General features: G+C 55.9%; 1 protein-coding gene across 1 annotated transcript; it reads left to right on the plus strand.

Annotated features, from left to right (window-relative positions):
• The first annotated feature begins 2,221 nt into the window (after positions 1–2,221).
• ADGRD2 (adhesion G protein-coupled receptor D2) lies at positions 2,222–23,706 on the plus strand. Its single transcript, XM_064490891.1, has 24 exons — positions 2,222–2,286; positions 3,547–3,641; positions 3,950–4,013; positions 4,376–4,588; positions 4,907–5,548; positions 5,953–6,051; positions 6,419–6,504; positions 6,763–7,044; positions 8,248–8,359; positions 9,013–9,147; positions 9,618–9,741; positions 10,141–10,274; positions 14,217–14,222; positions 14,608–14,729; positions 15,959–16,062; positions 16,175–16,277; positions 16,558–16,711; positions 17,108–17,241; positions 17,327–17,442; positions 18,322–18,442; positions 22,664–22,705; positions 22,837–22,894; positions 23,066–23,082; positions 23,644–23,706. The coding sequence occupies exons 2-24, from the start codon at positions 3,606–3,608 to the stop codon at positions 23,704–23,706; spliced, it is 2,967 nt and encodes a 988-aa protein (XP_064346961.1). The 5' UTR covers positions 2,222–2,286; positions 3,547–3,605.

Raw genomic sequence — 23,706 nt, forward strand, 5'->3', positions numbered from 1 at the left:
TTCTACACAAAAGAAATGAAGCAGAGAGACTTGTCCAGGTCACGCAGAAGTTAGCTGAGGGCCAAATCCCAATTCTGTGGGGTTTGTGGTAACCCCAAAGTGTAAACATTCCAGCTGCTGGCTTCCTCCTTCCAAAATTCCTAGCCCTGGACTCTGGACAGTTTGGCTGAGGGGCTGGTACAGGGCCAGGACCCTGGGAGGAGGACCCTGGCTGTCCTCACCAGCCCTGCTCGCTCTCCCCCTCCATCTATGCAGACAATGAGCCAAGAGCCCCAATGGCTATCATTCACCCACAGCCTCCGGGCCTTGTCTCTGGAGACAAGGGGCCTGTCAGAGCCGCCTGCCCATAAAGCCGATGAATGGCCCTTGGCTGCCAGTCAGACAATACCAGGCTCTGGGGAGGAGAGATTAGGCAGGGCCACAGCCCAAACTGGTCCCAACTGCTCAGGGTCCATGGAGCACCCCCCACCAAACAGTACTTGGCTATCTCCAGGAGCGACTCCTGGGAAATGTGACCCCAAGGAAGGGAGGGAGTTGCGATGGGGGCCCCAGAGGCAGGGGCATTGCCAAGGATGGGAAGGTCATAACTTAGGTTACAGGGGAGAGATGTGGGATGGGACAGGGAGGGTTCGAGAGCCAGAAGGCAGACAAAAGAGGCTGGGAGAGTTGGGGGCGACACAAACCCCATCCACCCACAGAGAGAAAGAGCCCAGCCTAGGAGGCTGACCTGGGAACCATCTCTTCCTTGCTGGGTGAACTTGCGTGCCATCTTCTCTCCCAGCTCAGTTTGCACAGATGTAAAACTAGATCCGAGAGTCTCTGTCTTGAAGGAGATGGTGCAAGTGTGAAAGGGCCCGGCCAGGGCGGGGCAGAGCAGGGCGTCTGTCTCTTCCTTCCTGGCCCCAGGGACTGGCCCCAGGGACTGGGCTGGGAGGGGGTGAGGGGGCCCAGACACAGTGGAGCCAAGTCCTGGTGCATTCTGCTGGCCCAGGAACCTGGGAGATGCTCAGAGCTTTCCTCCAATGGGGGACCTCTAATCTCCCAGTTTTATTTTGAAAATTTTCAAACCTGGAGAGGAGCTGAGAGAAGCACACACTGAACACCTATGTATCATCCACTTTGATTCTCCTCCTGTTTTTAAAAAAATAAACCACCCGTAAGATGGTAAATTTTACGTTATGTGTATTTAACCACAATAAAAACATTGGGGGAAAAAAACCAATAAACCACTGTGTTGCCAGCACACTATTACAAGTGTAAATTGATTTTGACAAGAATGCTAAGTGGACTGTGTGCCAGGCACCAGGTACAAGCCACAGGCTTTGGACATATTTAGTTGAAGTCATTTAAACTGCACAGCAGCCCCATGCATAGTGTACTATTTATCACCCATATATTATAGATGGCGAAATAGAGGCTCAGAAAAATCATGACATGTGCTTCAGGTCAGTGTCAAGATCAACTTGGGTGTCTGACCTCCATCCTCAGCAGGAATTGCTGCCACCAAAGCAGGACAGCTCCCTCTAGTTCCAGCTGCGCACCTCCCACGCTGGAATGCTGGGGGCTCCTCCCTCTGCACCCCCACCCCACCACCTGGCCCAGGCTCTGCCCTCGGAGGCCAAAATCCTTCTATTCCCTTCCCTCCAAACAGGGTCTCTTCCCACTCCCTGTGTTACCTTTTAAATGACCTGGATTAAGACCCCAGAGACGGAGTTCAAGGCTGGGCTCTGCCACTGGTCAGCTGTCTAACTTGGGATGAGAACCCTCAGTCCTCATCTGGAAAATGGGCATGACGCCCCCTCCTTACATTGGGTTGAAGGTAGAGGAGATGAGGCCTGTAGGGGACCAGCTCAGGTATGTATCAGGCTAGGTGCTGAGTGCTCCCTCCTCACCCTGGCCTAGGATGGGACTAAGAAATCCAAGGATCCTTGAATTTCCACAAACTTACTTGGGATCCGAGCCTCGCAAGGTGGCCCCTTCTAATAAGGTGACTTTACCTGTTTGTTGTGAGATGTGTGACACAGGTCTCGTCCAGAGACTGGAGGACCCCTACTCCCCCGTAGTCCACACGGATGCACGTGTCTCTGCGTCTGGGGCTGTCCAGGTGCCTGCCCAGCCCCGCGCGCGCGCTTGTGGGCGGGGCCGAGGGTGGGGTCTCCTAGGCACCGCCCCTCACCGTCAGTGGCGTTGAGGGACAGAGAGCACGCAGATGCCGCCGCGGGACTTGGTCTCCGGAACACCTCGCAGAGGTTGAGCGGATCACAGGCGCCAGGCCAGGCGAAGACGGTGAGGACAGGACAGTGAACGGGGGAGGGGTCAGAGCGGGGAAAGGGGAGCCCTCTGCGCCTGGCCCATCAGCCTAGGAGGGATTCCCCACTGGCCCCTTGCGGAGACCGATCGCTCAGCGGCTGCAAAACTTCGCGTCTCTCTCTTGAATGCCAACGAGTGTTTGGTGAGCAAGGAAGGTGGGAGCCAAGGAGCCTGTGGGGGCAAATAGTGGCAGACGTGAACAGACGGGTGGGGCGGTCAGCAGTTACCGAGCCCATGCTGTGTGCCCTTGCCTAGGCTCTTAAAATTCCCCTCCGACGAGGGGATGGGTGTGGGGCCCTGGTGGACGCAAGTGCTGTTTGAAAGAGGCGAAAGTGACAGTAAATTGATGCTTTTCAGAGTCCAAAAAGTGTAAACCTCCGTGTCCTCCCGTGCTGGGACATGTTTGATTTTCATGCTTACAAGCTTTATCTGGGAGAGAGGAAAGGGTACGAAGTACCATATGTGATGGCTCCAGACTTCTAGGTGGCTGGTGAGACGCAGTGGGGCATTATTTCACTTCCAGTATTTTCTGAGACCCATTTGTGCCTGGCCAGGACTCTTCCTGGCCTCAAGCCCCCTAGGCTGCAAAGAGCAACCCCCAAACCACCTGCGAAGAGGGTCTCCGCAGCTTACTACAGCGCCTGGCGGGGGTGGGCCTGTGGTAAGTGCTGGGTGGACGGAATGACCGCAAGCTTATCTTGTAGGTGGTGCCTCTGAGGGAGTGGGAGGCTGGTCTAGAAAGGCGGACAGCACCGCCAAAGGTCTGGAGAAGGGATGCTGCCTGGGGAAATGCAGCAGCTTGGGGGATCAAGGGAAAAGGTGGCTGCGTGGGGGAATAGTGGGACTGGTGAGGCCGGAGAGCTCAGCAGAGCCTTGAATGCCAGGCTAGAAGCCCAAAGAACACAGAGGAGCCTACAGGGCCCAGAGCTCTCTCCCTCCTGCCCTGGAGGAGAACCTGCATTTTGTTTCCACCCCTCTCTGGCCAGTGGACTGCTGCCCTCCCCTCCCCACTCCCCAGCTCACCAGGGCTACAGTGTTTCCCAGCTGCATCCTGGAAGAGGCTCCTGGAGACCATCCCTTTGTGCAAGTAAATGTCATCCCCACTGGGTGGGCCATCCCTTCTTGGGCTTCCAGCCCAGTGGGGTCTAGGAGCCAAACAAGGGGAAAAATGACAGAGTGGGTAGTAACACAAGGCAGGACACTGAGCTGCTTTCCTGTGCTTTTTTCCTTCCTCAGTCCACGGTGGCCATTCTCGTGATCCTGGCTGTTCCTCGCCTGCTCCTGCTGGATCCAGAATGGCCCTCTGGTGCTACTGCCTCCTGGCCCTCCCGGTACTTGAACTTCTGGGAGGCAGGACTCAAAGCTGCTAGGGTTCCAAGTGGCCAACTCACATCACGAGGTCGAGGCAGAGGTCACACACGCTAAGCCCTTGGCATAGAAATAGAATAAAAACATCCGTTGGGTGCTAGGAAACAGGCTCAGGGCAATGAAGTGATCTGCCCAAGACCACACTCTGGGTGAACCCTGCAGAGCCTGCAGCCTCCACTGCACTCTGCTGGAGCACACAGTAGGCAATCAATAACTGCACAGATGAAGGTAGGAACATGACTCAGACACCACCTGTCTTCTTCTCTCTCAGATAAGGAGTCTCACTGGGACCCCTCCCAACTCCCCAGGTGAATCAAGGAACCCTTGGGTCACAGGTTGGTATGAGGGATGCCTGAGAGAGGCTCCCCCTTCCTCCAGCTTAGCCACCCCGTGGTCCATGTGCTGCACTGGCCTCAAATGCAAAAGAAAGGAAGAGATGCCATTTTGTTTTGCTTCACCATACCAGGCCCTGGGCTGAAAGTTTCACTCATGTCCATCTCATTCCTGCCACTATACAGATGACAAAACAGGCTCAGCAAGGGGACAAAACTTGCTAGGTCACAGAGCATAGCCATGGTTCATCCATCCCCACATGACTCCAGGCCCTGTGTTCCTGGCCCTGCCCACCCCACTCACGCCGCAAGGGTCGGATGCCCACACACTGCTCTCCCACACGGACCCTCCTTTTGCTCTGCAGCTCCAGTGGCCCCTGGAGAGGTAGTAGAGACTACAGGCGGGGTGTGCAAGTTTCCAGGGCAACGGCTGAGCTGGTGGCAGGCCCAAGAGTATTGCGAGCAGCGGTTTGGCCACCTAACACAGCAGCACCCAGATGAGGTCTTCGCGCGACGGCTGCCCGACCCCATCTGGGTGGGCCAAAGACAAGCCCCTCTGCAAAGACCCCCACAGAGGCGTGAGTGTGTTCTGGGGCCTGGGAGGTGAAGGTGTGCGGGGAGAAGTTTTGGTTACCTCGAGATGAGAACCCACCGTGACAGTCCTTGCAGACTGAGCCCAAGAAGAAGCGCATGTCGCATCTCAAATTCCCTTGTCTAGGACTGAGAGTAGAGGGTTGACTCTGAGCACGGGCGCTGGAACCTGCCTTTCTTCCTTCTCGAGGAAGGGAGGCACCTGAAGCCCAGAAGGGGCCCTACAGCTGCGCCACAGGGTCGTCGGAGGCAGGACGGTGTGCGCAGCTGGGGGAACTGAGGTTGCAACCCGCGTGTCCCCGCAGGCGCGCGCACCACGTACGCGCTGATGTTCGGCGAGAGGACCTCGGACAGGGCGGCGCGGCTGCGGACGCCCGTGCCTGCGCTGGGGGCGCTGACGGCGTGCGTGCACGTGCAGTGGGACGCCGCCTCGCCAGACACCGCCGCTCTCTTCTCCCTCGCGGTGCCCGCGCTGGCCAACGCGCTGCAGCTGCGCGCCTTCGCCGAGCCAGGCGGCACCGTGCACGCGGCGCTCGTGGTGCGTGGGCACCACGCGCCCTTCCGCGCTGCCTTCCGCTCGGATGGCCGCTGGCACCACGTGTGCGCCACATGGGAGCAGCTGGGCGGGCGCTGGGCGCTGTTCGCCGACGGGCGGCGGCGCGCCGGGGCGCGGGGGCTGGGTGCGGGCCACCCGCTGCCACCTGGCGGCATCCTCGTGCTGGGCCAGGACCAGGACTCTCTGGGCGGCGGCTTCTCAGCGCGTGACGCTTTCAGCGGCAACCTCACTGACTTCCACCTGTGGGCCCGGGCGCTGAGCCCCACGCAGCTGCACCGGGCACGGGCCTGTGCGCCACCCCCGGGCGGCCTGCTCTTCCGCTGGGACCTGGGCGCCCTGGACATCACGCCCTCACTGCTCCCGCCGGTGCGGGTGCGGCTCCTCTGTCCGGGTACGCGCCGCCTAGCCTCCTGCTTGCCAGGCACCGCCCACCTTTTGACTCCACCCCCAGCCCCCTGGCTCCCATCAGTTTCCCTTCCGACTGCTGGACCCAGCCCACCTCTTGCCAACCGAGCCACGCCCAACTCTGGACACATCCTCTCCAGGCCTCCAGTAACTTGGCCTCCTCCCAGTCCCAATGGCCTGAATGGGCTCGCTCCCTGGCCACCTTGCCCTGCCCGGTGCTGGCTTCAGTGCTTCTCCCCCAGGTTCCCAAGTAAGCCCACTAACTCCCAGACCAGGCATCCTGGCGCCCCTTCTGGTGTGCAGGCGCCTTCAAGGCCCTACCCAGCTGTGGGTCAAGGGGACCTATGTGGAGCCAAGATGCGTCCCCGACATACCTCCCACCCTGGCCAGTGCCCTCAGAGGAGTGCCCTGCGTGGGACCCAGGACCCCGCACGGAGGGCTCTTTGCTCTGCCTGCAGCCACTGCCATTCCTCTGCTGCTACCAGACAGGTGCGCCCTATCTGGCTGTGCCTTGGGCTCTGCTGAAGTGGACGCTGCGTGTAGACCAGTGTAGGCTGAAGGGGGAGCAGTTAGCACAGTCCCCCCGGGAATTTAGAATCTTCTTGGACTCTCAAGGCCTCCATGGAGTCTAGATCACAGACAACAGGGCCAAAGGACCTGGGGGTGTGAATCCCAGCTGTGTGACCTCAAGCAGGTGATTTTGCCATTCCGTGCTTCAGTTTCCTCATCTAGGACACCCAAGGCTCCAGACACACAGACATCAATGTATTCTTCCTCCCTCAGCAGCACGGGGTGGATGGGGCACCTCTGGGCAGGGTATTGCCCAGGACTCTGTCTGACATCCACTCCTTTGCAGAGACCTACCGGTGGCTGCAGGATGCCCCGTCATGGCCTGGCCAGGATGTTATCAGCCACATCAACGCCTTAGCCAAGGCCATTGTGGTGAGCCCCCTCCCAGGCGGCTGGAGAGTCTGGCACTCTGGGTGGCCTCCCTGCACCTCAGTGTCAATGGTAAAGGAGACACCCACCTAATGTGTGTGCAGGAAGTAAGGTTGTTCATGCCCCCTATTTTTGAGCCTTTGAGAGCTGGGGACTTGTGACTAGTTAGACCAGCACCCACAAAGAAGAGTGGCAGAAGCCAAGTATGGGGAGTCCTCTTGTGACAGCCAGACCAGCAGTCAGCGGCCCCTCTGCCCACAGCTCCTCCCTGACCCTCTGTCTGAAGCCCACGGAGACCTGTCCCTGGCCGAGGCCTCCAGCTTCCTGAGTATTCTGGAGAGAGTCCTGGCAAAGGAGGCAGCTCCACTGGGACCAGCTGCGCTGCTGGCTGTCGTGCAGTTCCTGAAAAGAGTGACAGCCCTCGGGGCGTGGGAGCCAGAGCCCATGACAGGGCCCTGGGAGCAGCTGGGCCGGGCCGTCCTGTCTGTGGCCAGCCTGGTCCTAGAGGAGCAGCTGGCTGGTGCGTGGCTGTCAGTCAGCAAGGTGAGGTTGGCAGGGCTGGGTGGGGCAGCCATCTGGGCCAACCTTGCCACCAGTTTATGTCACCATGGGTGGGTCAGCACCCACCTCTGGGCTCCATCTCTCCATCCATCAGGAGAAGTTCCTCTTTTGTCTGTTTCATAAGTTGAACTTCCATATACAATTGCTCTTGAACAACAGCTTCTACAGTTAAAAATTAAGAGCCACTAGTCAATAAGGGTGTCCCCATATCCAACAACCCACTGACCACCTTAAGTGGGAGGTCCTCTATGCTGAGTGTTCAGCCTTCTTGTCTACCAAACAGCTACTCTGTGGAACAGAAGAGACAGATGGTGAGGCTGTCGGAAATCTCATCCTGGCAGAAGTGGCTGTAGGCCTGGGAGTGATCAGCCCAGAGAAGGGAGAAAAATGAGTCCTGAACATTGCTGAAAAGCTCTGGTGCTGAAGGGGCAGACATGGTCCCCTGTGACCTCAGAGGACAGAACCAAAACCCAGGCTTAGGGCTAGGGCAGGGATGGCACAACACAGGAGCCTGGTTCTGTGGACTGTTCCCCCGTTCAAGTGGTGCTCCCCATCCTGGGAGGGGTGTAAGCCCGCATTTCACTGAGGATCTGAGGCACCATGGCAGACTGGGGAAAGCTGGACTCTGAACCTCAGTTTTCTTGTCTGGAAAATGGGGATGATCACACCTGCCATGCTTAGACAATGGATGGGAGTAGGTGTTAATCAGGTGACTTGCCCAGCACAGAGTAGGGGTCCCATCAGTGCACGTTCTCCCCTCCCCGCCCTGTGTTCACCCCCTCACATGGTTTTCCTTTTGGAACCTAAAACTAAAGCACCGGCTACAGATTTAACACCAAGTAACACCAAAGAAGGGGGAGGCATGGCCCTGCCTTCAAAGGGTGCTCTGGTTGGCAGATGACCAGCCAGCAGTCCCAGAGCCCTGTGAGGCCCTCAGCTTGACTAGAGGGCGACGTGGTTTAGGAGAGTGTTGGAGCGGTCAGGGAAGACTGGTCAGGCAGGTCCTCAGATGCCAGTCTGAGGAACCAGGACTTGATCCTGGAAGCCCTATGGAGCCACTGAGGCTCTGGAACAGGCAGGCCACTGCACCGATCATTAAGAATGGTGTTAACCCCAGCAGCCAGGGAAGGCAGCAGTGCAGGGGCGTGGAATGTGAGAGAGGGCTAAGATGTGGCCTTCTCCCAGGTGGTTGGAGGACCCATGGCCCTGGTGGCAAGCGTGCAGCGCCTGGCGCCCCTGCTGAGCACTGTGCTGACCTCTGAGCGGCCGCGAATGCACGTCCAGCACCGCCACGCCGGTGAGTCTGCCCCTCACCCATCAGATGTTCCATTCTGTTTCCTGCCTTTGCCCATGCTGTCCCCTTCATCCTGAATGCTCTTTCTCTCTTGACGTCCTAGCAAACTCCTGTGTATCCTTGAGAACCCTGCTTGAGCAACAACACCCCTAGGAAGCCTTCCCCAATTTTAACTCTCTCCTGACAGTCAGTTCCTCCCTCCTCTGTTACCCCAGTGTCTTGAACATATCTTTTGTTGCATTTGTGGTAATGACATAATTCCTCTTGAAGCTCCCTGAGTGCCAGGGCTATTTCTGAGTCATTTCTGCATCTCAGGGCCAGACCCAAGTACACACTCAGTGAATGTTTGTAGATTGAGTGGGGGAGCACTTACGGTGTAACTTCAGGCAAAACTTGGGTCCTTCAGGTGGTTTCTAGTGGCTCATTGATATTCAGGTCCTGCCCCCTAGGGACTCCCCCTTCTCAGTCACCCCCTCCCCTTAGACTTGGAGAAGGCAGATTTACCTGGGGCAAGTTGCTGAACCTCTCTGAGCAGCAATAGTGGCCTCCTAGGTGTGCAGCAGGGAGAGAGGAAGCAGACCCTGCCTGCCACTGGGCCAGCTCAGCAGAAAGAGCTCCCTCTCAGGGCCCAGCCACTCAGCCCCATTTGATCCCAGGCCTGGACGTGTGGCATCTACGCTTGAGAGAGGCCAATGCGGAGGGCATCGTGTTCACAATGCCCGGTGGGCATCCAGAGGGGCCGGGCCACATCCGCATCCCCACCGTTGAAGTGAGGCGGCTCCTCCAGAAAGGTAAGAGATGGGGACAGGTCATGGGGGAGTCAGGTGGTGGGGCCCTGCTGAGTCTGGGTCCAACCTCGGCCCTTACAGTTGCCACCTCCTCATCTTTCAGCACTCTTTCCTCACCCGATGTGAGGTTGTCGCGTAGTCATATTAGTACTTGCCTTGTGGGTTGTTAGGGGGTTAAAAGCACCTACCACGTAGTAGGTGTTCACTTAGCCTCCTCCCTGAACCCCATGCATTTTCCTTTGGTGCCACCCAGCGGTGGAGGATGAGGACAAGGGACAAAGGGCTTTGGAGATGTGGGTTAAGCACATCAGCTATGGCTGGTTGGAATTCTGACTCCACCATTTATTAACTGTGATCTTCGGGAAGCCTCAGTTTCCCTGTCTGTAGGGTGGGCAGAGCATTTCCCTCGGGACCAACCCATGGTGCTTGCTCAGTCACTGGGTGTGTCCGGGGCCCCCTCCTCCTTCACCCAGGCCTCTCTGGAGTCACCGTGATCCACTGCTGGTTCAGCTCCAGTGTCTTCCAGCACACCCAGGGGGCCCCTGGCCAAGAACCCCAGACTCCTGACAGCTCTGAAGAGGCGAGCAGGATGCAGAGGTGGGTAGGCTGATGCGGGCCTGGATCCCCTCCTGAGGAAAGGCCAGGCCTCCATCCCCTCCCAAAGCCCCAGTTCTGGTGGGTGAATCGGCCCTTGGCAGCCCAGAGCCAGACACTCTCACCCCTGACACACACGAGTTGCTGGGCCTGCCAAAGATGTGCTGGTGGGAAAGCAGCTCAGCTCCTACCAGGGCTCCTGCTTCAGTGCTGAATCTCAGGGAGGGAACAGGAGTTATTCAAGTTACCAGCAAGAATGGAACCCAGGTGCCCTAATTCCCAGCACTGGATTTTTCCTGATGTATCTTTGGACACAGGGGCCCAGATGAGATGTCCCCAGCCATGCATGACTTCTCCCCCCGCTGACAGCTGGTGCCCTTAAAGCTCCCTCTCTCCCAACAGGTTCCTAAGTACCCAGGTGGGGTCAGCCATCATCTCCTCTGAGGTGTGGGATGAGACAGGGGAGGCCAGCACGGCTGTGGCCTTCCACCTGCAACACCAGGTACTCAGTGATGCTTCTGGGAAACAGCCACCTGGTAGTTATCCTGATTTGGTGCCCCCCACATCCCGATATCTGTTCACAGACAACCAAGATCCAAAACTGTTCAAGAAAAATACACATCCACAGGCCATCCCCTTGTCCTCGAGGGAGGAGGAGGGGAAGTAATGCATCACACACTTACGTGACTCGAAAACTGCAAGGAGACGTACAGAGGCTTGCACTGCAGCCTGCTTCATAAGCATAAAAATAACCTTAAAAGAAAAAAAAATAACCTAAATGTCCATCAGTAAGGGGACTACTTAAAAAGCCATGTAGAGTTACACAGGGGAACAGTCAGCTGAGGTTATGCAAGGAATGAGGTATTTTGTTATAAACTGACATGGAAAGATCCCCAAGATATGTCATTCAATTAATTGTATGTAATACACAAACGCCTTCTCACTTTTGAAACTTCAGAGCATTCCAGGGAAAACGAAAGTCTCTCTTGCTCATAATCACTATTCCTGGACACAGACACACACCCCACAGCTTGTCAGTCTATTGTATATCACTCCAGACTTCTTAAAAATCAATTTGATTGAAGTATCTAAATCTGCGTATGCTGAAGCACCCACCTGAAGTGTATGACTTGATGGGTTTTGACCAGTGTGTATACTCACGCACCACCACCCCCATCAACATACAGAACTTGCCCACCTTCCCAAAAGTCTTTTTCATGCCCCTTCCCCAGCAGCCTTCCCAACTCTGACCCAGGAAATCACTGCTCTGCTTTCTGTGACTGTAGATTATGTCTGTCTTTTCTAAAGTTTAGTATAAATGGAATCATAGAGCGTGTGCTGTGGTCTGGCTTCATTTGCTCAGGTGGTGTTTTTGAGAATCTGTATTGTTGTCTGTTTTAATAGTTTGCTCCTTGCTACTGCTGAGTAGAATTCCGTTAGATGGGTAGACCATAATTTGTTTCTCCATTTACTTACTGACGGAGATTTGAGTTGTCTCCAGTTTGGGCTATCATGAATAGATCGACTGTGAACACTCATATAAAGTCTTTTTTGTGGACGTATGATGTCTTTCTGCTGGGTGAAAACCCAAAAGTGGACTTCCTGGGTTGTACGATCAGTGTATGTATACATTAACTTCCTAAGAGACTGTCCAAATGCCTTTTCCAAAGTGGCTGTACCATCTCACATTCCCACCAGCAGTGTGTGAGCGTTCCAGTGTCCCACACCTTTGCTAACATCCTTCACTGCCATTTTTATATTGTCCATTATGATGGTTCTGTATTGTTAGCTCACTGTGGTTCTAAGTTGCAATTCCTTGAAACAAATGATTTTGAGCATTGTTTTTACATTTATTGGGCATTCTTAGATCTTCCTTGATTCCTTTATTCAGTTAATATAGTAAACTGCATTGATTGATTTTCAAATGTGAAACCAACCTTGGATTCCTGAGATAAACCTCACTTGGTTATAGTGTATTATTCTTTGTATACATTGCTGGATTCAATTTGTTAATATTTGTTAAGGATTTCTGTGTTTATGTTCATGAATAATGTGTTCTGTAGTTTTCTTACACGTCTTCCTCTGGTCTTGGTATCAGATTAATGCTAATCTCATATAATGAGTTGGGAAGAAGTCTCTCTGTTTTCCGCAAGAGTTTTGCAGGATTGGTGTTATTTCTTCCTTAAATGTTTGACAGGCCAGTGAAGACCAGTGAAGTCTTTTGGGCATGGTGTTTTCTTTGTGAGAAGATTTAGAAGTATGAGCCCCTTTCTTAAATTGATATAGGGTTATTTAGGGTGTTTTATTTATTCTTGAGATGGTTTTGGTAATTTGTGCCTTTTAAAGAATTTGTTCATTTCATCTAGGTTGTTGAATTTCTAGCCTTAACTTGTTCCTAACATTCACTTATTAGCCATTAACGTCTGCATGGTTTGTAGTGATGTTTGCCTTTTCTTTTTAGATCGCTCTAGCTAGAAGTTTAACAATTTGGTTTATATTTTCAAAGGACTAACTGTTGAGATTGTATTTATATATTAATTATGATTTAAAATACACTAAAATGAAAAATAAATAAAAGTAAGGGATTGCTCATGATGGCAAATTTGGAAAATGCAGAAGAAGGATCAAGAAGACAAACCCTATTATAGTTTCTGTGAACTTTTTCATATATTCCTCTTCAGCCTTTTTCTGGGTACATAACACTATATATATATATATTTTTTTTTCCTTTTGCAAAATCAAAGCCCATTCAGCTGAGCCAAGTAAACATCTGTGTTTTTCATTTTCCCTGCAGGTGTTTTCTGCATGGTCTCTGTCACAGATACCCCTTTGCCATCCTGTCCTTTCTCACTTGCTGTTTGATCCTAGATTTGTAGGCCTTGACTGTGGCCAAGTCCAGAACCACCGCCTTCCCAGGGGGTGGTCCAAAATGAACGTGACCTCCTCCCAGTCACGTGTCCACAGTATCTGCAGATTTTTTTAAAATTACGATTAACCCTGCCTAACCCTGTGAAAATCCTCACTTATAATACATTTTGATTCTGGTGACCGTCTCCTGGGGACATATGGCCAGATGTGGGGCTCCTGGATACTAACAGTTTTTGACTTTTGAGTGTACATCTGCGCTGATACTGCTACCAGTGGTGTAACAATCATCCATTTAAAAAGTGAACAGCAGTCTTTCTTTGTGTTCTCAGCATCTAACATAGTACCTGAGACCCAGGAAAAATATGAGTGAATGAATACAGGTGATGATTATTCAGCCAACCCAGGAAATAATGTTTCCCAGAGGCATCATCACAGAGTGGTAGAAAGAGTATAGAGTGGATCAAGTCACAACCCAGTCTCAGCTCTCTGCTGTGTGATCGCAAACAGATTAATTCCCCTCTCTGAGGCTGTTTCCTCATCTGAAATTACGTAACTGTCTACCAGGTTGCTATGAAGATCAGTCACAATAAAGGACATGGAAGTATTTTGCAAAACATGAAGTGTCATATTCTAGTGAGGTGACGTTGCCGTTACCCTCCCCAGTCGGGACAAATAGCCCAAGTCCTGGGCTCAGGCTACCTCCCTGCCTGGCCTGGGACTGGTACCACCTGATGTCCCCTTACTGCTTGATGACATCTTCTAAAGTCTATATTGCTGTCATTGATCATTACAAAAGAACAAATCTGTGCATTATAACACATTCAGACTGAGATCTAACTATTGTTAAGTTAACAGCGTGTGTGATTCCAGACCTTTTGTGTAGATGTTTTCACAATTACATAGAACCTTGTTTTTTCCAACTATAAATGCACTCCTACTACATGTAAGGTCATGAATCTTTTTTCTGTACTAAACAATATATGGCAACCTCTTTCCCCGCCAGCAGAGACTAGTATGTGCTTACCAGACAGAGCATCCTAGAGGGAAGAGTTGCAGTGATTGAATCACCCCCAAAGGATGGACATTTAGCTCGTTCCCAGGATTTCTATATTAACCACAATGTCGGCATGAACATCTGCTGGCTTCACCTTCCTCCGGCCTCCCTGCTGGTGTTTTGCTCCAGCCCCTGCACCATGACGCATGCTGGGCAACCCCCCGGTCCCTCAAACACACGGAGGCCTGCATGACCCCTGCGTCCTCTGGTCTCTTTCCTGCCCACATGTGCTCACACACCTGCCCACGTGCGCTCACACACCTGCCCACGTGTGCGCTCACACACCTGCCCTGTCCCTGCTGGCTGCCCTTAGGCTTTCCCTCAGAAGCTGGTGGAGCCTGTCTGTGCTTTCTGGAACTTCAGCATCAGGTGAGTTTCCATTTCCAAGTTCTTTAAATAAGGCACTTAAAAAAAAAAATCCATTCTGCTTGAGGATGAGGTAGGACTGAAGTGTGTCTTGGGCCTCTACCACCAACCTCCTTGTGGGGGTGGCTCCGGGCCCTACTCAGCTGGGGACAAGCTGAGGCAGGAGAGCTGTTACCCAGGAGGTAGTGAGCTCCCTGTCATTGGAGGTATGCGAACCTACGCTGTGGGGTACGTAGAAAGGGACTCATCTGTCGAATGGGTGTTAGAGTTGATGTATCCAAGATCAGAGAATGAACATCAATTACTGTTGTTCCGTAATTAACGCAGTTAATCAGTGGTAATCACTGGTATCAGCCCCATCCTCCTACCCTCCTGAGAATGGTGAGTACATTTTACAGATGGGGAACTGAGACCCAGCAGGGGCAGTGACTTGCCCAAGGTCACATACCTGGTTAGAGGCAGGGCACAGAGGGACCCCAGGCTTTGAGGAGACGCTTTTCCGTACTTGCCGCCTCCCCACCTCCACCCCCACGTTCAGCCCTTCTCAAGAGCCCCCTGTTCCGTACTCACCCCAAGCCCAGACTCGGGGGGCTCCTGGGCCACCACTGGCTGCTCCGTGACTGCCCTGTATCAGGACTCGACCGCCTGCTTCTGCAACCACAGCACCAACTTTGCCGTCCTGTTGCAGGTATACGACGTCCAGGTGAGTGCTGGGGAGGGGCGGGAGAGCAGGGAAAGGTGAGGTCAGAACTAAATTTTAAAGGATAAACAGGAGCAGAAAGGCATTCCAAGCAGAGGGCCAGACTGAGCGAGGCAAGGAGGCTAGAAAAAGCAGACATGTTACAATCTGCACCTGCGATGTGTCTGGGCTTCCAGTGCGAGGACCAGGATGGAGGTGGGTGGGGGGCAAGGTGGACACGGCTCAGACCACGCAGGCCTGGAATGCTGGGCTCACGTGCTTGGATCTCGGGCCTGTTGCAGAAAGCAGGTGTGGAGGAGTGTGAAGAAGGCGTCAGACTTGCCACGAGGGAGCCCGCTGGTGCAGGGAGTGAGGCTGGGGTGGGGTGGGGGGTTTTGGGCCTGGCCTAGGAGAGCGGAGAGGGAGACCAGGGAGAAGTGGGGAGACTGGGAGACTGGGCTGAGGAGGGAGTGGCCTGGGCCACTGGGGGATGAGGGACTCACCTCTGAGGAGGCACAGGTGGGCCACGGCTTTGGGTGGGTCCCATGTGTGGGGAGCTGTGAGGGCTGGGTCTGTCTGGTGGACAGGGTGGGCGGGGTCTCAGCCGGAGATGAAGAGCCCGTAGGTAAAGCCATGGCCGAGATGAGATCAGAAGTAAAAGGAGATGTGACCAAAACAGGCCCCTGACAGGCACCATCATTTACAGATTTGGGGGGGGGGAAGCCAAATTCCAGGAGGGGGCCTAGAGAGGTGTGCTCGCTGGAGCCAGCCAGGGACTCTTGAGTGGTCACTTGCCAAGAGATTGAGCAAGACAGGGTCCAAGCCCAGGATGCTGGGGTCACTCGGCGTGTTGGGGAACACACTAGAGAAACAAGCTACCTAACACGTTTTTCCTGTGAAAACAGAGCATGGACATTTGGCACACCATGAATAATCCGTGCCAGCCCCATATACCCCCTCAGTGTTGCTGTCACAAGCCATCGCCTCCCCGTGGGTGTCAGTCACTTCCAATCTAGTGCTCTTAGTGGCTGTGGAATCAGTGAAACCTGGGTCCCAGTTTAGGGACAACTAGCAGGAGAGGACGTGCAAATGCTCCCTTATTAAGTGCCTACTGTGTGCAGGCCTCGTCCCTCTGGCAGAAGAGGAGGCAGCGTGGGGAGCCTAGGAGTAGCCGGGCGGGGGCAGGTGAGGCCTGGGCTCATCAGGTCAGTGTGATGAGGCTACTGTGCTCCGGGGTCTCTGTCCCTCCACAGAGGGGCCCCGAGGAGGAGTCACTGCTGAGGACGCTCTCATTCGTGGGCTGTGGTGTGTCCTTCTGTGCCCTCGCCACCACCTTCTTGCTCCTCCTGGTGGCCGGGTGAGGCAGGCTCTTGAGTAGCCCGTTCACCAGGATGCGGGTGGGGCTGGGGCTGACAGAGGGTGGGGGCTGGTGGTGGTTTCCTGGTTAACCACCTCCTCTGCCTGTTCAGGGTCCCCAAGTCAGAGCGAGCCACCATCCACAAGAACCTTACCTTCTCCTTGGCCGCTGCCGAGGGCGTCCTCATGGCCAGCGAGTGGGCAGAGGCCAGCGAGGTGGGCGGCCAGCAGGTGGGCTTGTGCGCTCAGGGGGCCTGGGAAAGCGCCTTCAGCCTTTTGTGGGTTGCTGCCCACATCTTCACTTGGCTCCATTTCTGGGGAGGAGCGAGGCCCTGAGGCGAAAGGCCCTGAACAGTGGAGCTGGGCCCAGGGCGCTGCCTGGCAACCTTTCCCACTCATACTGCTTTGGGTTGACAATGCCAGGGGTGGGCAGGGGACCCTGGGTGGGCTGCACCCATGACTGGCCTCGGTGGGGGTCCCCCACCCTCCCACACAGGTGGCATGTGTGGCCATCACTGCGGTGATGCACCTGCTCTTCTTGGCCGCCTTCTCCTGGATGCTGGTGGAGGGGCTGCTGCTGTGGAGCAAGGTGGTGGCGGTGAGCATGCGCCCGGGCCCCAGGCTGACGCTGTACTACGCCACAGGCTGGGGTGAGGCCCTCAGCTCCCCATTTTTGCTCTGTTCTCCTCAACTCTGCTGTGTCCAACACCGACCACCCCACACCCAATGCCGCCTAACACAGCCCAACACCCACCTCTGCCAGCTCCCTAATCCGCGACCAGTGAACTCCCAGGCAAATGGCCAGTTTCCACCTCTGTTGATTCCCAACTCTAAGGCCTCAACTCAGTCTCAGCTCCTCCAACTACTCAGGGCTCTAGTGCCACCCCAAAAGTATCAGGCCCACCCAATCCTACTCCCCAGATCTCCAAATGTTGCCTCTACGCCTGCTCCTGGGACAGCTGGGGGCTGCAGCCCTGGGTGGGGGCTGGGTCCCAGAGAGGACAGGATCAGTGGCATGGTCCTGAGGTCACTTCCTCTTCCCCTAGGCATGCCCGTGGCCATCGTGGCCATCACCTTGGCCATGTGTCCCCATGACTACGTGGCCACGGGGCACTGCTGGCTCAATGTGCGTACAGACACCATCTGGGCATTTGTGGGGCCCGTGCTCTTCGTGCTGACTGTGAGCGGGGAGGCCTGGTGGCCCTGCAGGGGAGGGACATGTCGGGGGAGGGGGACCCTTTCGCCCACTGACACCAGGTCTCCAGGCCAATACCTGCATCCTGGTCCGCGTGGTGATGGTCACTGTGTCCAGCGCCCGCCGTCGGGCCCGCATGCTGAGCCCACAGCCCTGCTTGCAGCAGCAGATCAGGATCCAGATGTGGTGAGGCCGCAGCTCGGGGGAGCAGGGGGAAACGGGGGAGCCAGATGTGAGACTTGCTGGGCATGAGCAGGTGTGAGTCCTGGCCGGGTATGTGTGTGGGTGCTCATGGGTGCAAGGCTGCAGGTGAGCCTGTGTGCACTGTCTCCCTGCTGTGGGTGCCCACAGGCTCATGCATGTGGCGCGTGGAAGCGTGTGCCCATGCGTGTTGTCTGTGGGGATGGTGATCAAGCCTGTGTGTATGAGGGGTGTTTAGACACCTGCCACTGTCCTGGGGACTCACCATCTGCAGAAGGCACTGATGGCACATAGGGACAAGGTAGGGGAGACCCCAGATCAGGCAGGCCCATAAGTTCAGGTTCAGGGTGAGGATCTAAGTCTCTACTCAGAACCCCCATCACTCTCCAGGGCCATATCCTGCTGGAGGGGGCACCCCCTGGCCTTCCTTTGCCCTGCCCATCCTCTGCCAGGGGCAAGGCAGCCCAAGCCAGTAGGGCCCTGAAAAGCCAGGCAGCCCCAGGGGCCCCTGAGGAAAGGGAAGAGGAAGCCCTTCCAGACTCCATGTCACCTGGACCCCCTGTCCAGGCCTCAGCCCTCCCTCTGGGTAACTGCCACCCTTTTCTTTTGAGTCAGGTGTGGGCCTGGGACCTGTCTCCCCAGTGTCCCTACCCCTAGGTCATGACAACCTGAGTCACTGAGAAGAGGCTGCCAAGTCTAGCCAAAGGTTCCAGCTACACCTATGTCCTGAGAAGCAGTCCCTGGTCTGCGGCTCTGGACCCTCTCCAGGCGCTTTCCAGATGCTTCCTCCCCAGAACCCTGTGGGGAGTCCCCTGGCCGCCCTCAGCCCTGCTTGCCCTGCTTGCCCTGCCTGCTGTCCCGCAGGGCCACAGTGAAGCCGGTGTTGGTCCTGCTGCCTGTCCTGGGCCTGACCTGGCTGGTCGGCGTGCTGGTGCACCTCAGCCCTGCCTGGGCCTACGCCGCCGTGGGCCTCAATTCCTTCCAGGTACCCTGGGCCCCGGGCCATGTGGGACCAGGGCTCTGGCATGCACTGGAGCTCAGAGGGCGTGGCTGGTTTGTCAGGGGACTGGGGAAGGAGTGTCCTCTTTGTCACGGGAGGCACCAACAGCAAAGGGGAAGCGTGTCAAGGTGGGCGAGGGGCAAAGGGGAGAATGGGAACAAAACCTTGACTCAAAGAACAGTACATCGGGCAGAATTCTGTAGCCCATTTGACAGCTGGGGAAGCTGAGGCCCAGAAAGGGGATGGATTGATAGGATGCCTTGCACCCTGACACTCCAGGGTGCGACAGAAGTTCCAGAACCCAGGCTGTGCTAGAGCCCCGTCAAGCCTCGACAGGAAGCTGAGGTTGGGGCGTGGGGCACCGGGGACCTCTGCCCTTGGGGTCTGTGGGTGGCCTACCGCAAGGCAGCATGAGCTGTTCCATTGTCGAGGACAGCAGTTTAGAAAAGGTTTTGGTTGGGAGGACATGATCCACATAAATGAAGCAGTAACGGTAGGACTTCAGGAACCTTCCTGTGTGCTTTCGGGTCCTGCGCCCTGTCCCCAGAGATGGGTCAGACTAGGTCCCTGTCCTCAGGGAGTTTGCAGATCTATGGGGGACCTGGGCCTGGACACAGACAGCCACAGCCTGGGGGCTGAGTGCTCAGAGGGAGGTGGGTACAAGGAGGGCCCTCCCTGCCCTGCCACGTTATCTGCACCCACTCCTCCCAGCTCTGCCCAGCCCAGGTCACTCTCAGGGCTGAGAAGTGGGATGGTCCAGGGATGGCCAAAGTCAAGCTTAGGAAATCAACTGCAAACTTTGTCCAGGGTCCATGTGCCCCTAGAACTGGGCCTCCTGGGGACCTCCTATCCTTTCCTCAGAGAAGGAGTGCTGAGGATCCCTGGGGACTCTGAGCCCTGGACCAGGATTACATCTCTTAATAGGCCTTACAAATGGGGAAATTAAGACACCATAAAGTCACTTGCCCAAAGCCTCACAGTAGGAAGGAGCGGTGCTGGGGCCGGAGTCCAAGCCTGGGTTCTCAGCTATTGGAATATTCAGCTTTGACCGCAGATAGGCCTGGCTTGTTCCTGGAAGAGCTGCCGAGGCTGAGGGTGGGAATGCGGAGCCGGGGTCGCAAGGGGCGCCTGCACCTAGCACCCAGTTAGTCATTCATGCATGCAATATTTGTTGAATGCCCACTAGGGGCCAGGCATTGTTCCAGATGCTAGGAACACAGCATCAAAGGAGGCTGCACAATGCCCTGTTTTTGTGGAGCTGACATGCGGGAGCGAGGCAGACATGCCGCAGACCAGAGAGTGAAGTGTTAAGGGAGGGATGAGGCAGGGAGCGGGGAGGGGTGCCGAGGGGTTTGGTCTCCAGGGTCCTGGTCCATGGTATCGTCTCCCCCTGGGCCTTGGGGATGCAGCACTTCTGCCAGGCAGCTGTGGGAATGGAGAGAGGAAAGAACTGGGAGAGAGGGGACAGCTGGGGGAAGATGGAGGTGGTGCCCGGAGAGGGGCCTGGAGAATGAAGGAAAACTGGGCTTCCAACGCTCTTCTCAAAGCAGCACATCTCCTAGAGACCTGGGGGGGGCCTGAGCAGTTGGGGACAGAGATGGACACAGAGAAGCCCTTCTTCCAAGCCCCACTTTCCCAGAGCTCCATGGGCTGGAATCCAGCTCAGCCCACTTAGCAGAAAGACCCTGCCTAGGTCTCTCCACCCTGCCAGAGTGGCAAGGGAAGCAGCATCCCGTTGCCATGGCAACTACTCCAGCTCCATCCCTGCCTGTGGCCCTCAGGTGAGCAGAGCTGCAGCCACAGAGTCAGAGCCACCATCACCGCCCTTTCTCCCTCCCTCTCATCCTTTCCTCTCTCAGTGTCTCGTTTCTTCGTCTCTGTCTCTGAATTTTCCCTGAGATTCTTTCTCTGCCTCTCAGGCTCTGGCTCTGTCACAGTCCCCGCTCCCTGTCCCCTTCTCCTCTAGCATGGACCCACCTGCTCTTCCTGGGCTTCTCTCTACCTCTCCCCTTCTGTTGAGCTCAGACCCCCTGCCTCTTGGTCTCTTACCCTGCCTCTCCCTCTCTCTGAGTGTGACCTCTCTTGCCCACTCACAGCCAACCTCAGACCTTCAGATCTGGTGAAAGGAGGGGAGAGGATGTCTTCGGGGTGGGGGGAGGTCAGAAGGCATGAGACCTGGGCCCACTCTGATGTTCCTATGACTGTCAGGTCCTGTGACTGTCGGGCGGGTCCTCTGGGTCCCTCCCCAACACTCCCCTCTCCAATCCTGGCCTCTTCTCTCTCTTCCATCAAACCTGCCATCTCCCTGTGCCTCTCTCTCTCCCTGCCCCACCTCCAGCCCCATCCTTCACTCCCTCTGTCTTGGGCATAAGCTGGGCACTGCCAGCCCAAGGTGACCAGGGAGCAGGCCTGGGGCTGGAGGGACTGAAATCCCCCCAAGCTCATTCACTCTTGGGGGTGATTTGTTTCTGTCTGGCCCCCTGTGCCAGGATTTGTGGTGGAAGAGCCTCACTTACCCTGCCCGAGGGTCTTGTTGGGAGGCCTGGATAAGTTGAAACAGGCCTCAGTTTCTACATCTGTATAAAGACGGTCATATTCTCCACCTCATGGGATCGTTGTGGGTTCTGTTGAGATATTGGCAAAGGGTAAAGCATAAAACCTGGCACACGTCAGGAGCGCAGAGAGCTAATTTGTTTCATTCGGTCATTCAGCGTGTACTTACTTTCCCAGCGCCTCCCCTGTGCCCGTGCTGGGCTGCAGACTGGAGAGTGTAGCGGAGCAACAGGATCAAAGAATCCACCCTTGGAGGTCTCAGCCTGAGGGACCAAAGCCACACAACCCCAGTATGGCTGACAGACCAAGGGACAGTCGGGGCAGTATGCAGAGGCAGAATGGGTACTTCCTGGAGGCAGTGGTTCTCAGCTAATACCTGAAAACTGCATGGAGAGAGGGGAAAGTCAGGGGAGCATAGGGGATCAGTGGACAGAGAAATAGGTAGGGGGAGCTGGTGAGAAACAGGACAGGAGGGGACATGGGAGCCAGACTGTGCAGGGTCCCCAGAGCTGTTGTAATGAGCTCAGTCTTCATCCCAGGAGTACTAGGGAGCCGTGAAGGACGTTAGGCAGGTGCTGGTATGACTAGGTCAGAGTTTGGAAAGATGTATTTGTTTAGGTGTGAGGAGTGGGTAAAAGGAGACAGGATGGGGGTGGCTTGTGGGGGCTGCAGAGAGAGCACAGGCTGGGTGGGGGCGGCTAGGAGGCACCAAGTTCTGTCTTAGGGGCTGGGTTGGGGCTGGTATCAACCCAGTTGGTGCCTGGGAACCAGGGGGAGCAGTCAGGCTCTGGGGCTCCAGATCTCAGCCCTGGGAAGCTGGAAGGCCTCAAGGAACCCCATGTACCCCCAGCTGTGCCCTTCAATCTGAGCCTCAGTGGGGGACTGTTGTCTTTTGCAATGGAGTGGAGTCTAAGGAAGTCCTAGGCTCCAGAGCCCACCTGCTGGGCCACACTTCAGCCTAGAACTTCATGCTCTGTCCCTTACCCCGGGCCCTAGGGTCCCCCTCCATCAAATGGGGAGAATGAATCCACTCCCCCCCACCATGGAGCTGCTGTGAGGGTCAAGGGCCACCCCAAGTGTGTTGGTGCTTTGAGCTGGCCAGGCCCCCGTGTCCTCACGTGTGTGGGGAGGAGGAGCCAGCTACAACTCAGCCCCTGTGCTGAGTCCTTCACCCACAGCAGGAGGCAAGTCCTGGCCTCATCCCCACTTTCCAGATAGAGGCTCAGAGAGGCACTCAGTTAGAGGCACAGTCAGAATGCAATCACAGTCTGCTGTCCCTGGACCTGATTTAGCCTTGGAGCCTCAGAAGGTGTCCCCTCTCCCAGTCCCCACCGTTGCAGCGTGGAGAGGCTATGAGGATGGGGCAGATCTGGGGCCGGGGGCACGGCGGGATAGAAGGCAGAGGGGCTGCCGGTAGCCAGAGACTGAAGGCATGCGGTCCAGAGGGGCAAGGCCCCTCCTGGTTCTCTCTGCCCTGGAATGCCACAACTGCCCCCTTCCCATTGCGGGTTGGGGGACAGGGCAGAGTCCATCAGCCTGTGTTTCTGAATGTCTCTGAGCGTGCCTCTGCTGCAGCGCAGCAGACCAGGCAGTTGGGGGTAAGGGGGTGGGGCTTCCAGGCAAACACCCAGCCTCACACTGGTCTGTCCTCAGGGGCCGTACATCTTCCTGGTCTATGCCGCCTACAACAGGGAGGTAAGTCAGGGGACACCAGCTGCTGGGGGGTGGGATGGAAGTGGGGGCGGGCAGGGCTTACTTGCAGGGAGCTCTGGGGCCAGTGGGGGTTGGGGGAGGGTCCCAGGCCTGACCTCAACCCCACCCCCCAGGTCCGGAGTGCCCTGCAGAGGATGACTGAGAAGAAGGCAGCAGAGACATTCATGGTGGGTAGGCACGGGGGCCAAGGAGTGGGAGGTACCACCCATGGTGGGGTCCCAGTGCCAATGGCCTTTCCTGTCAGGCTCGCTCCAGTCCAGCGGTCCCAGGATTCCACCCTAGGCCCTCAGGTCCCTGGGAGGTGGCCCAGGACAACCCTGTAGTCTTGGCTTCACCCGGAAGACACCTGGCTCTTAGAGGTAAGGCCGCACTGCCCTCCAGTCCGAGCGCCACCTGGTGACATAGTCTCCTCAGCACTAAGAAGGCAATGGTAGGTCCTGTTAGCCCATCTGAAAGACAAGGAGACTGAGGCCTGGAGAATTCTGCAATGGGGGAATGGCTTAGAAAAGGCTCCTTTCCTACCACCATCACCAGGGAACAGGGGCCCCTGGTGCCCATCCCAGAGGCCAGGCTTGCCCAGGGTCACCCTCCCTGGGTCTCGGTGCAGAGGGGTTTGGGGGGCTCCTGAGGCAGGTAGGTGGGTGAGGTTCCAGGCCCCGCAACAGGACATGAGTTGAATAATTTCAAGGTCAGGCTAGGAATTCAAATCCCAGCTCCTACTTCACCTGCTGTGTGCCCTTGGGCAAGTTACCCTGCCTTTCTGGGCCCTAGTTTCTTCATCACTGATCTATCAGGTAAACTTTGAGTAGGTTCTTACGGCCTTTGGTAATAAGATCCCTGTCCAGGGTAGGGGAGTGGAGAGAGATCTTCCTGCCTCAGCCTCCTACAAGTTCACCACTCAAGTCTTTTTCCCCCACTAGGGACCCATGGCCCCAGAATTCCCACAAGCTTCTCCTCCATCGCAGATCCTGAGAGACCGGTGA

This window comes from Camelus dromedarius, chromosome 10 (genome assembly GCF_036321535.1).
Source record: "Camelus dromedarius isolate mCamDro1 chromosome 10, mCamDro1.pat, whole genome shotgun sequence".
Taxonomy (NCBI): Eukaryota; Metazoa; Chordata; class Mammalia; order Artiodactyla; family Camelidae; genus Camelus; species Camelus dromedarius.